The sequence below is a fragment of the Doryrhamphus excisus genome, chromosome 10 (assembly GCF_030265055.1).
Source record: "Doryrhamphus excisus isolate RoL2022-K1 chromosome 10, RoL_Dexc_1.0, whole genome shotgun sequence".
NCBI classification, from domain to species: domain Eukaryota; kingdom Metazoa; phylum Chordata; class Actinopteri; order Syngnathiformes; family Syngnathidae; genus Doryrhamphus; species Doryrhamphus excisus.
Genome location: NC_080475.1, coordinates 13,023,882 through 13,036,917, shown reverse-complemented (window position 1 = coordinate 13,036,917; position 13,036 = coordinate 13,023,882). Strand labels below are relative to the sequence as shown.

Below are 13,036 nucleotides of genomic sequence, written 5' to 3'. Positions count from 1 at the left end.
GTCTACTGTGTGAATGACTCACAAGATAGACGGAATTGCCCTTTATTATTAGCTCTATTAAATAGATTAGATTCTTTGTTTATTTCTAAAAGAAATTCATAGTATAAGTTAATCACATAATTTTTTAATAATTTTAAGTTTTGAGCCATATATTTAGCAAATTGTATACAGTATTATTGACGTAAATGTATTTTGGTTCATCCGAGTATCCATACTTCCTTGTTGGCGTGACGTAAGCGGAAGCTATGTTGTAAACATTCCAGTGCGGACATAAGCAATATAATCGCTCCCTTCGTCGTCGAAAGAAACAATTAAGGAGACGTATTTACGAGGGAATTTCGTGAAAAGTAAGCAACCCGTTAATTTAGAGTTTGACTCTGCAGTTGTTTGCTTTGGGTTCGCTTTGCTGTGACTTTTTACGTAATCATTAAGACAGCTGATGCTAGCAGCTAGCATAGCTGTTAAACTTGATTTATTCGAACGTAGCTTGGACCGACATTAACCTAAACATATTGTTGCTTTTTTTACCTTTTATTTCCACGTAAAGTTATGTTTAAGCTACTTAAATAGATGTTGAGCTTACTAAAAAGGATCAATGTCTAATCGTTCAGTCGTCAGTTATGTTTATATGAATATTGGAAATAAACCAATGAAGGATTTTGAAGATTTTTATTTCGTTTTAGTAATTCAGACAGTTTTGGATTTTAAATAACTTCCACGTTTGTTCTGATGTTGCTTTTTGATAACTAGATCAGTTTCTGTCATCAGGAAGTTTCCATAAATTGCTCCTCCACCTTAATATCCGTGACTGGTTTTGCAGGACTGCAGAATCGACTGCAGCAAAATATGTCGAGGAAACACGCCGCAAAGCCGACACGAGGCAACAAGAAGAATGAACTGGAGCGAAAGCGGGACGAAAGGGCTGCGAGAAGAGCCATCGCCAAGGACCGCAAGAATCGTCCTCAGGATGCCGACGAAGGAGCCGAGTTTATCAACTTCTCTAATCAGCTGCAGGCGCTGGGACTGAAGCTGAGAGAAGTACCCGGTGATGGGTACGTCAGAAAAGACGTCATCATTTAGGCATTATAATTTAACAAGGAAGTGCCTGCACTACAGTGTAGTTTTCAAATGATCATGATCATTTACTTGACGCCTGAAACAACCCACAAGTGCGTCAACCGGTCAGTTTGGGTTCAAGGTTTTCAAGTCTGTTTGTCTGTAAGGGTCCATAGCAGGCAGCACAGTATGGTAATGTGAAAAAAAACAACATTCTGAGCGTATTCATTCCATAATGAAATACAGTAAACCTCGGATATATCGGATTCAATTGTTCCCACTGGTTTTGTCCGATATAAGCGAAATCCGTTATATGCGTATACCGGAAAATGTCATTTTTACGCATATATCGGATTTATATCCGGTATATGCGTAAATCGGATTTTATCCGTTATAAAAAGGCACTTCCTTGACTATGTTTCCAATGTACCTGGACTGGGCAATGAAAAGAGACGTAAGGTAATGAGAATTTAATTTTATTGGACTCTGAGCATAACAAATTGTTAATTAAGCTAGGTCCTGTTACGCCCGTCAGGCCTACGTTATTTCCAATAGTGAGGTTAAGATCTCATTCACTGCTGTGCTAGTATTATTGACGTCACTCACTTTTATATTTGTCCTAAATCTGGAGCCAGGAGAAAGACAATAGCCAGTGACATCAACAAGATTAGCATAACGATGCGGCCATCCGATATATGTGAGGGAAATTTAATGGAAATGCATTGGAACGGGACTGGAGATTTTGTCTGAAATAGGCGAAATCCATTATAAAAAATCCGATATATGCAATGAATTTTTATTGGAAATGCATTACAGAAAAAACGGTTCTTTTTTATCTGTCCGTTGTGAGCGAATTTCCGATATATCCGAGTCTGATATATCCGAGGTTTACTGTACCTATACAAGCCTGATTGTACTGATTCCACAATGCAACACCGTAGCACCTGGTCATGTGTCATACTGGTTTCCATTATGTTACTCCAGGAACTGCCTGTTCAGAGCTCTTGGAGACCAGTTGGAGGGACACTCCAGATCTCACCTGCAGCTCCGTCAGGAAACCGTCCAGTACATGATGTCCCACAGACAAGATTTTGAACCCTTTGTTGAGGACGACATTCCTTTTGCACAGCACTGTAAGAAAAAAATGATTCCATTGCTAACACTGTTAATAATAGTAATTATTATTATAAAATAATAAAATATATCTTTCTTTTGCCCTTTAAGTATCCAACCTAGCACAGCCTGGAACCTTTGCAGGCAATGACGCTATTGTGGCTTTTGCCCGAAGTCAGCAAGTGAAAGTGGTCATCCATCAGCTTAACACACCACTTTGGGAGGTGAGAACCAATTGTTGCATAATTAATGCTAGGTGAAATCCTTCGGCGTTTTGATTGAGGACTTTGTGGGTCTGTTGGCAGATAAACGGCACGGATAAACACGTGTGCCGAGAGTTGCATATTGCTTACCGCTATGGGGATCATTACGATAGTGTGAGGCGCATCGGCGACAACTCCGAGAGCCCTGTTCAGCTACGCATTCAGGTATGGACACTGGTAATGAAAGGTACAAGAATTTACGGACAGATACTGGAGCTAAATCATCCTACATAGCACTTTCAATTTTACTCATAAATAGTTCAACTTTGATGAATAATCGAGAAAATGGGCTGCACGGCGGTCAAGTGGTTAGTGCGCTGACCTCACAGCTAGGAGACTAGGGTTCAATTCCACCCTGGCCATTTCTGTGTGGAGTTTGCATGTTCTCCCCGTGCATGCGTGGGTTTTCTCCGGGTACTCCGGTTTCCTCCCACATTCCAAAAACATGCTAGGTTAATTAGCGACTCCAAATTGTCCATAGGTATGAATGTGAGTGTGAATGGTTGTTTGTCTATATGTGCCCTGTGATTGGCTGGCGACCAGTACCCCGGCTCTTGCCTGAAGACAGCTGGGATAGGCTCCAGCACCCCTGCGACCCTCATGGGGAAAAGCGGTAGAAAATGAATGAATAATAGAGAAAATACACAATTGTCATAAAAACTCATAAATTATAACAGGTGACTTTTATGTGTGCCTGAGAAATTAGAAAACATAATTTAGCCCTCATTAACCACTTTGTATTTATTTGTATATTGCACAACACAGCAGCAACAGAACCATTGTTGTAATAGTGGTAAGGAGTAAAGTCATCCGGCATTAATAGCGCTGATGAGTTCATTGTAAACAGTACGGCACATGGACCATGCATGACATTCACACCACTTTATTTATTTTATATTAAAATAATAAATATATATTTAAATGTAGTTGAATAACATGAATCATGTACGTAAATGTGTATACAGGTAATAAGAAACTTGTTCAGCCTGAATTAATTGCATGAATTAATCTTATAGTTTATTATTCATCCAATGCATCACAATACAGCAAATACAAAACTATCATCACTATGGTCAAAATAACTATTAAGTATTAAATTCATTCCTTTTCTACCGCTTATCCTAACGAGGGTCGCGGTGGTGCTGGAGCCTATCCCAGCTGTCTTCGCGCAAGAAGTGGGGTACACCCTGGACTGGTGGCCAGCCAATCACAGGGCACATATAGACAAACAACCATTCACACTCACATTCATACCTATGGATAATTTGGAGTCGGCAATTAACCTAGCATGTTTTTTGGAATGTGGGAGGAAACCGGAGTACCCGGAGAAAACCCACGCATGCACGGGGAGAACATGCAAACTCCACACAGAGATGGTGGAATTGAACTCGGGTCTCCTAGCTGTGAGGCCTGCGCGCTAACCACTCAACCACCGCCTGATGAGATAATTCGTTTTTTTTCTTAGAGATGAAATGTGCTTTATTTGTGAATAACCAATAAAAATACCTTAATTCTTATCAATGAATTTTTTTTTAAATAATTTTGCCCATGATTCACAATCCTGATGTGAAACATGAACACATATTTGTTTCCCTTTTCTGTGCTTTAAAACATGAGAAAACAAGTTAATTTCAGCTAGCTTACAACACTGTCATTGGGATACACCTATTTTGCCTATGAAGCCCTCTAAAAATAAACCTATAACAACGTTGCATGGTGTGATATTATCCATGCTGATACACATATTGATGATAATGTGTAATAGTTGCAGTATCTTACCGCCATGCAGCCCTATATATTAAATTATTGTTGTATTTGTCTTTAAAAAAAACAAAAAAAGTGATGTGATCTTAATGTATTTTGCCCCTCCCAGAATCTGCAGAACTCACAGGGCCAGCAACGGGAATTCGGGGACGGCCAGAGAGGGCGACAGGAAAAATCCTCCCCAGCAGGCTCAGAAGACGACAATGTGATACTAAGCTCCATCAGGAACCGAGGGACACGGGGTTAGTTTGTCTCATTAGCTGCTGAGAAAAAAAAAACATGTTTTGTCGTATGTGAACAGCAACACTCATATACGTAACTTCTTCTTCTTCTTCAGGTGATGAGGAGAACCTGCTGCAATTGAGTGCAGCCACCATTAATTCAGAATGGCTTGTAGGCTCCACGCTGAACCTGTCCTGCCAGGGTGACTGTGGACCTGGATCCTGCTCAGTCTGCACAGATGCAACGTCACAAAGCAGTCAACACAAACAAGCAGCAGACAGCAGCAACATAAATAAACTTAAGGTAGGGCGTCCCGTGTTGTAGTCGTGCTTTGTGTAAGGTTAATATAACAATAATTTACCGTCTTTGAATTATTATTTTAGTTGACAATACACATTGTAGACAACATAGTATTCTTCAAACCTAACATATATGTAGATACATCTCCATTCTCCACTTTTGTATAATCATAAATGTGTATTTTTAAACAGCAAATACAACTTAAGTCCTTATTAAATCTTATTATAGATCTTATTGCTGTGATTTTTGGCATTTTCAGCGCAATTTAATCAACATTATCTTTCTTTCTTAATTTATTTCAGATTATTCTAAATCATTAAAATTATTTGTACAAATTACTGTTTACACTGGACATTGTTCATATTTGATGTCATCTATTTAATCTCCACATTATTATTATTATTATTATTATTATTATTATTATTATTATTATTATTATTATTATTATTATTATTATTATTATTATTATTATTATTATTATTTATTATGCGGGAGCCAGGCAACGACATTTCGTTGGCAATTGTGCAATGACAATAAAGAAAGTCTATGTATCTAGCTAGCAATAACTAGCTTGCTAGCTAGATAACTAGCTAGCTGCTAGCTAGCTAGATAACTAGCCAGCTACTAGCTAGATAACTAGCCAGCTACTAGCTAGTTATCTAACTAGCCAGCTACTAGCTAGCTAGATAACTAGCCAGCTAGATAACTAGCCAGCTACTAGCTAGCTACTAGCTAGCTAGCCAGCTAGATAACTAGCCAGCTACTAGCTAGCTACTAGCTAGCTAGCTAGTTAGCTAACTAGATAACTAGCTAGCTAGTCAGTCTATCTATCTAGTTATCCATCCATCTATCCATCCATCCATCCATCCATCTATCCATCCATCCATCCATCCATATGCATACTATGTTACATTGATGTTTCTCACATATACACTTACAATACAATACACTTACAATATCTACTTATATACTTACACATATATACACACACACACATATATATACACGCAGCATACATACACATATATACATACTATGTACGTATATATACGTATATACATACATATATATACACACATACATACACAACACCTCATTACTACACATGTCTGAAAAGGAGCAGTAAGAAGCAAAGTATTACATTACTATCTTTTCTGCCTCAGGTCTCCAACAAGCAGAGGAAAGAACAGCAGCGGCAAGAGAAGAAGAAACGTCAAGAAGAGCGCCATCGATTCAAGGCCCTCCACAGTAGAGGAGACCAGAACCAGAACGTTCCAGAAGCTGTCACTTTAGTACCAGCTCTGAACACACTCAGCATATAAGGTAACAACAACAAAAACAACCAAGGAACCCTACTGCTGTTCTCGCTGCTGGTGGCTGATGCTTTCCACACAGTTTTGCATAGAAGTCAAATCTGACGCAGGAAGTCCAGTCGGTGACTTTCCTACAAACGTTAAAGAGTGCCTGCAGAACACGTGACAGACTTTGCCGCTATGTATTCTTTTTCTGATTAGCATTTTTCCTGTGTGTTTGGGTCACATGACCACATCCCTTCCTGTGCTGGACATGGAGCTTTTTTTTTTTTGACCATTATTTCACGCAGCTAAGCACATTTGTTTTCATTTGAAAACAATGTTTTATTTTTCAAATGGTCAAATCCTTCTTCCCAGATCCTTGTTCCATCTAAGCAAAAAAAAAAGGAAGAACAAGAAGGGAGAGAGGCGGGGCAAACAACTAACCTATCATGCACCCTGTATAAAAGGATGTGGCAATAAATGTATTCTTTGTGTGTGCAGCAAATTATCCTGTATTTTTAGCGTTTTTATGTTGATTCTCATTTTTACAGTTTTATTTGTAATATGAAGATACTTCTTGTGCTTGAGATGTCGGCATAGGCAAGAAAACCGTTGCACAAAACTAGGGTAAGGGATTAAGCCGGAATATCTTTGTTATTCCACCCTCGGCCATCTCTGTGTGGAGTTTGCATGTTCTCCCCGTCCTCCCACATTCCAAAAACATGCTAGGTTAATTGGCGACTCCAAATTGTCCATAGGTATGAATGTGAGTGTGAATGGTTGTTTGTCTTTATGTGCCCTGTGATTGGCTGGCGACCAGTCCAGGGTGTACCCCGCCTCTCGCCCGAAGACAGCTGGGATAGGCTCCAGCGACCCTCGTGAGGAAAAGCGGTAGAAAATGAATGAACTTGGCTGCACGGCAGTCGAGTGGTTAGCACACAGACCTCACAACGAAGAGACCAGGGTTCAATCCCACCCTCAGCCATCTCTGTGTGGAGTTCGCATGTTCTCCCCGTGCATGCGTGGGTTTTCTCCGGGTACTCCGGTTTCCTCCCACATTCCAAAAACATGCTAGGTTAATTGGCGACTCCAAAATGTCCATAGGTATGAATGTGAGTGTGAATGGTTGTTTGTCTATATGTGTCTCTTGCCTGAAGACAGCTGGGATAGGCTCCAGCACCCCCGCGACCCTTGTGAGGATAAGCGGTAGAAAATGAATGAATCTTTGTTATCCTGGCTTAATTTATCCATGAAAATCGAGACATGTTCTGACATACATTATCCATCCATCCATCCATCCATTTTCTATGCCGCTTAATCCTCATTAGAACATAAATTACCATGGACATTTTCTTCCAACAAACATTGTACAAACTAAATTTGTGTTTGTCCATACACCTGTCAGTTAGAAGGCCACTTCCTGGTTCAAGGAGGATAACACAAAGGTGCCGTACCATTTTTTTTTCTACCAGGAAGGATGGAATGTTCCATCATGACTCATCATGAGCAAGTAAATTCCACCTGAAGCTTTTAGCAGTCTTCTTCCTGGTTCAAGGAGGATGATGATACCAGGGTTGGTTGATTCCGTAATACAAATACACATAAAAATACAGTGAAGAAAATAAGTATTTGAACACCCTGCTATTTTGCTATTTCTCCCACTTAGAAATCATGGAGGGCATGATTTTTTAACAATTTATTTGTGTGATACAGCTGCAAATAAGTATTTGAACACCTGTGTATCATCTAGAATTCTGACCCTGAAAGACCTGTTAGTCTGCCCATTAGAAGTCCACCTGCACTCCATGTATCATCCTGAATCAGATGCACCTGTTTGAGGTCGTTAGCTGCATAAAGACACCTGTCCACCCCATACAATCAGTAAGACTTTAACTTGTAACATGGCGAAGACCAAAGAGCTGTCCAAAGACACCAGAGACAAAATTGTACACCTCCACAAGGCTGGAAAGGGCTACGGAGCAATTACCAAGCAGCTTGGTGAAAAAAGGTCCACTGTTGGAGCTATCATTAGAAAATGGAAGAAGCTAAACATGACGGTCAATCTCAATCGGAGTGGAGCCCCATGCAAGATATCACCTCGTGGGGTCTCAATGATTCTAAGAAAGGTGAGGAATCAGCCCAGAACTACACGACAGGACTTGGTCAATGACCTGAAAAGAGCTGGGACCACCGTTTCCAAGGTTACTGTAGGTAATACACTAAGACGTCATGATGTGAAATCATGCATGGCACGAAAGGTTCCCCTGCTTAAACCAGCACATGTCAAGGCCCGTCTTAAGTTTGCATATGACCATTTGGATGATACAGAGGAGTCATGGGAGAAAGTTTTATGGTCAGATGAGACCAAAATAGAACTTTTTGGTCATAATTCCAATAAGCGTGTTTGGAGGAAGAAGAATGAAGAGTACAATCCGAAGAACACCATCCCTACTGTGAAGCATGGGGGTGGTAGCATCATGCTTTGGGGGTGTTTTTCTGCACATGGGACAGGACGAGTGCACTGCATTAAAGAGAGGATGACTGGGGCCGTGTATTGTGAGATTTTGGGGAACAACCTCCTTCCCTCTGTCAGAGCATTGAAGATGGGTCGTGGCTGGGTCTTCCAACACGACAACGACCCGAAGCACACAGCCAGGAAAACCAAGGAGTGGCTCCGTAAGAAGCATATCAAGGTTCTAGCATGGCCCAGCCAGTCTCCAGACCTGAACCCAATCGAAAATCTTTGGAGGGAGCTCAAACTCCGTGTTTCTCAGCGACAGCCCAGAAACCTGACTGATCTAGAGAAGATCTGTGTGGAGGAGTGGGCCAAGATCCCTCCTGCAGTGTGTGCAAACCTGGTGAAAAACTACAGGAAACGTTTGACCTCTGTAATAGCAAACAAAGGCTACTGTACCAAATATTAACATTCATTTTCTCAGGTGTTCAAATACTTATTTGCAGCTGTATCACACAAATAAATTGTTAAAAAATCATGCATTGTGATTTCTGGATTTTTCTTTTTAGTTTATCTCTCTCACAGTGGACATGCACCTACGATGAAAATTTCAGACCCCTCCATGATTTCTAAGTGGGAGAAATAGCAAAATAGCAGGGTGTTCAAATACTTATTTTCTTCACTGTACATTAAAAAATTATTCTAACAAAAGTGGAAATACAACATTTGTGGTATTTTGCTGGTGACTTTCTGATTAATGACAAATTAAGATAAATGTTAATGTATGGAACATACAACTTGAGTGTGAATGTTTATATTGTTTAATGTTTGTAGGTGTGCCCTACCTCTCACCTGATGAAGCTGGGATAGGCTCCAGCATACCCGCTACTGTATACAGTTCCCTGCAAATAACTTAATTTCCACAATCATCATATTCCCATTTTTGCCAAAACACAGCGGGGCCGTGGTGTTGACGTGACGCTGTAACTGTCGTTGTCAGGACACGGATCTCCTTGAGGTGAAGCAGCCTGAGAAGCTTTCGCCGATTATTGCGGAGATGTAACCTAATTAGACGCTATTGACTTTTTAAGAGGAAGCATCAGAATTTCACGTCATTGAACATATGAGTCATTGAAGTTTAAACCTTGTCGCCAGGAGTGCTCCCACTTGACTAATCCCATTAATTGGACGCCAGCATGGAAGACTAAGCCTAAGAATAGCAATACATGATGGGATACTTCTAGTACAATTCAATCACATACTTTTAGACAATGGAATAGATAGTACCGTATCTCGGAAACATTTCCTCCGGTATAGCTTCAAAAGCAGGGATGTGCAAGCTACGGCCCGGGGGCCACATCCGGTCCGCCAAGTGTTTGAATACAGCCCGCCTGTTCTTTCTAAAGTATTTAATTTAAACGTACAACCTGGCGTCATGGCTTGAGCCAACCTTTTGATGGTCGACGTAGCTTTTTTTTTTTATATCAATTTAGTTATTTGGTCTGCTGTTTACAAAGTGCTCCTGAAAAAAGGGGCACAAGCACATATAGCAGATTGCATGACACTTTTATAGATACAATAATTCCAGATGGACTGTTAAGAATTATATGTGTAAAATATATAGTCTGGCCCCCCCCGTCAATTTCCTTAAATCAATTTGGCCCACGAATCAGAAAGTTTGCCCACCGGTGTTCTGTGATTTTTGGCATTTTCAGCACGATTTAATCAACATTATCTTTCTTTAATTTATTTCAGATAATTCTAAATTATTTGTGCAAATTACTGTTTACGCTGTACATTGTTCATATTTGATGTCATCTATTTATTCTCCACATTATTATTACTATTATTTATTATTATGCGGGAGCCAGGCTACAACATTTCGTTGGCTATCTATCTATTTCCCTAAATCAATTTGGCCCGCGAATCAAAACTTTTGCCCACCCGTGTTCTAAAGTGACGATACTACAAAAAGTCAAGTTGGATATATTTTAGAGTAGGCAGTGTGCAGCTTGTATAGCGGTATAAATTTTCTATGCACTGAAAATCAGTCAACACGCAACCTTTATTGTACATCTGGCAACACAAGTCGCATGTCATCATGGAGGAGGATTCCAGTAACAAGATAGAGATGGACTAACTTGTGTTGCCAGATAATTAGGCTATAAGGGTTGTGTTGATCCATGGATAAAAATACAACCAAATGTAAACACAAGGAAAATCTATTTTAAGAAATAATGTTTAACTTTATTAAAATGGCATACAAAAACATGAATGTGCTTTGAGAATTTGAAAGGAAGTCCGTCAACAATGTCCACAATCAAGTTAAAAATATGTTTTCATTCATCCTTCCTCCATATGTAGCTGGATTTCCAAACCTCAAGCAGTCTTTTCTGAACATCAGAAGTCCTGCCTGATGTTTTCCTTGTTCTCGTCCCCTTGCTGTTGTTTCAGTTGGCCAATTTCATTTTCTAGCTGAACAATGGCTCGCTCGATCTCGTAGTTCTTGCTCACCAGGGACACCCAGCTGTTTGGAGGAGAAGCACAAACGGTTTAAAGTCAACAACAACAACAAAAAAAATTAAGTTTAGCTGGAGGCTACATACTTTGACTCCAACTCTCGCAGTTTGGCTCCTCCTCCTAATTGGTCGTTTTTACGCTGCCAGTTTAAATCTTGAATTTGCTTCCTGTGTGTGTGTGTGTTAGACAAAAAAAAAAAGAAATAAATAATCAATTCCACTTGAGAGGATATCTCATGTCCGAGCAACCGTTCACCTGAACTTCTGAAGTTCCTTTTGTGCCATTTCGATCATGTACGCAAGGTTACTAAAGGAAGAAGAAGAAGAAAAAGAGCCGTGTTAGTCATCTTCGGAACAAACAAAGCAATCATCCATTTTTCTTACTCGTTATAAACTTTCCACGCGTTGGTTCCGTACTGCGACATGAGCTCCAGGTTCTCAATGCGAACCGCCTGGTGCTCCAGCTGGGCCATGGAGTTGTTCACACACTCGTGCCAAGCAGTTATGTCGTTTTTCTGACCCGAAGACGGCGCTGGCAGTTCATACCTCCACAAAACAATGGATGATAATTTTGAGTACCACAAATATTCTTCAAAATGGACGCATATTACTCACCTCTTCATACTCAAGAGCTCCATGGGCTGCCGGGATGCCAGGCGCTCAAATTCATTCTTCATGATTTCAGTCTGGAGGGTGACAAGAAGCCAATTGTGCTATATTTGAAGCACTAAGGAGTTTTCAGTTTCAGGTTTCTCACCTCAAAAGCAGAAAAATCAGGTGTTGCCAGGTAGCTTAGGTAGTTCTTAGTTGGTCTGTATCTTCTGGTCTCCTCCTCCACTAATGCTGCAGCCTTTAGGAAAGAAATTGAACGTTTTGACACGGATGCGCAGATACCGATCACATACATTAACTGTAAGTGTTTAACTTGTGGCCTGTCAATTTTGAATATATTATTTATATAATTCCAAGCTTTTCCACAGCCTTCTGCAACTGAAGCCAGTGGCCGATCCATACTTTTTATCCAATTGTCGCATTGAAAATTTTGATATTTGTAAAATCAAGTCTGTGATCAATTCTGATAAAACATAACTTTAACTTTAATTCGATGCCTTATTCGATCTGTTTTAAAAGTCAGAGTATCCACTTGCATTATTTTAATGATCAGAAAGTCAAGTATATTTTTCATGCATATGCCTCACGCGGCTAACATCATGCTAGCTCTCCCGACAGAAACACTTTACTCACCGCTTCTCTAACACCGGCAGCATCGTAACCTTGGTCGAAATAAGGTAAAGCATCAACAAACACATCACCCGCAACTGAAGCAGTTCCAGCCATAATAATATTAATCTAATTACACACAACTAATAATAACTGTGTCTTCTTAAACGTAGCCGCTTTTCTTGTAGCATTTACGTATTTCCGGTTCCACACCCCCGTACTTCCTTCTTGTTGTTTATGGCGGGGCGCTACCAATATTTTACTTGCATACCGCTATCTACTGGTATGGAGTGTATCTGCAGTGTGTGTACTTAAGAGTGAAAATCAAAACGAAACACACACACACATTAAACAAAATGTGTTTATTTCGGCTTTAATAAAATGCATTAAAACATTCTTTTCCGCCTGTTTTTTTCTTCTTTGGCTCTTCATTGTGTTTTATGGAAGAGTGGCACTCATTGTAAAAGGTGCATTACTGCCACCTACTGCACTGGAATGGGACCCGGAATGTTCTTAACCAACGTTGACTGCTATAAGAAATGTACTACACTCTACTCGTGTATATAGCTGTATATAGTGTATGTAAGTGTATGTCCAATGATAATAAATACTTTATTGAATGTTAGTGTCTCATATGGCCATATCAAAGTGAAAAATTATACTAATTATCCGCGTCAAATAACTACTAGGTCAACTGATGAGTTGCCTCGAGACATGCTGTACGCCATGATGACCACTAGTTGGCAGTGTTGATAAGTTTTGTGGCAAAATATTTTTTTCATTGCGGTTGATTGATGCCACAAATTGTAATACTGATGTGACATATAC

General features: G+C 40.0%; 2 protein-coding genes across 2 annotated transcripts; one reads left to right on the top strand and one right to left on the bottom strand.

Moving 5' to 3' along the window:
- The first annotated feature begins 210 nt into the window (after window positions 1–210).
- otud3 (OTU deubiquitinase 3) lies at window positions 211–6,518 on the top strand. Its single transcript, XM_058084428.1, has 8 exons — window positions 211–347; window positions 821–1,052; window positions 2,041–2,189; window positions 2,281–2,393; window positions 2,475–2,597; window positions 4,306–4,438; window positions 4,534–4,721; window positions 5,882–6,518. The coding sequence occupies exons 2-8, from the start codon at window positions 847–849 to the stop codon at window positions 6,038–6,040; spliced, it is 1,071 nt and encodes a 356-aa protein (XP_057940411.1). The 5' UTR covers window positions 211–347; window positions 821–846; the 3' UTR covers window positions 6,041–6,518.
- A 4,171-nt stretch (window positions 6,519–10,689) lies between these two features.
- On the bottom strand, window positions 10,690–12,443 carry bcas2 (BCAS2 pre-mRNA processing factor). Its single transcript, XM_058085797.1, has 7 exons — window positions 12,233–12,443; window positions 11,745–11,837; window positions 11,603–11,673; window positions 11,372–11,533; window positions 11,244–11,294; window positions 11,075–11,155; window positions 10,690–10,995 (listed from the first exon to the last, which is right to left on the bottom strand). Exons 1-7 carry the CDS (start codon window positions 12,323–12,325, stop codon window positions 10,869–10,871), a joined length of 678 nt encoding a protein of 225 aa, XP_057941780.1. The 5' UTR covers window positions 12,326–12,443; the 3' UTR covers window positions 10,690–10,868.
- Between the last annotated feature and the right edge of the window lie 593 nt (window positions 12,444–13,036).

Excerpts from the sequence above, each read along its gene's own strand:
- otud3 (XM_058084428.1), top strand. The coding sequence starts at position 847 with ATGTCGAGGAAACACGCCGCAAAGCCGACACGAGGCAACAAGAAGAAT. Across the intron at positions 1,053-2,040 it reads AGAGAAGTACCCGGTGATGG|GAACTGCCTGTTCAGAGCTC; the intron begins GTACGTCAGAAA and ends ATGTTACTCCAG. Across the intron at positions 4,722-5,881 it reads GCAACATAAATAAACTTAAG|GTCTCCAACAAGCAGAGGAA; the intron begins GTAGGGCGTCCC and ends TTTCTGCCTCAG.
- bcas2 (XM_058085797.1), bottom strand. The coding sequence starts at position 12,325 with ATGGCTGGAACTGCTTCAGTTGCGGGTGATGTGTTTGTTGATGCTTTA. Across the intron at positions 11,838-12,232 it reads CTGCCGGTGTTAGAGAAGCG|GCTGCAGCATTAGTGGAGGA; the intron begins GTGAGTAAAGTG and ends TCTTTCCTAAAG. Across the intron at positions 11,295-11,371 it reads GCGTGGAAAGTTTATAACGA|TAACCTTGCGTACATGATCG; the intron begins GTAAGAAAAATG and ends TTCTTCCTTTAG.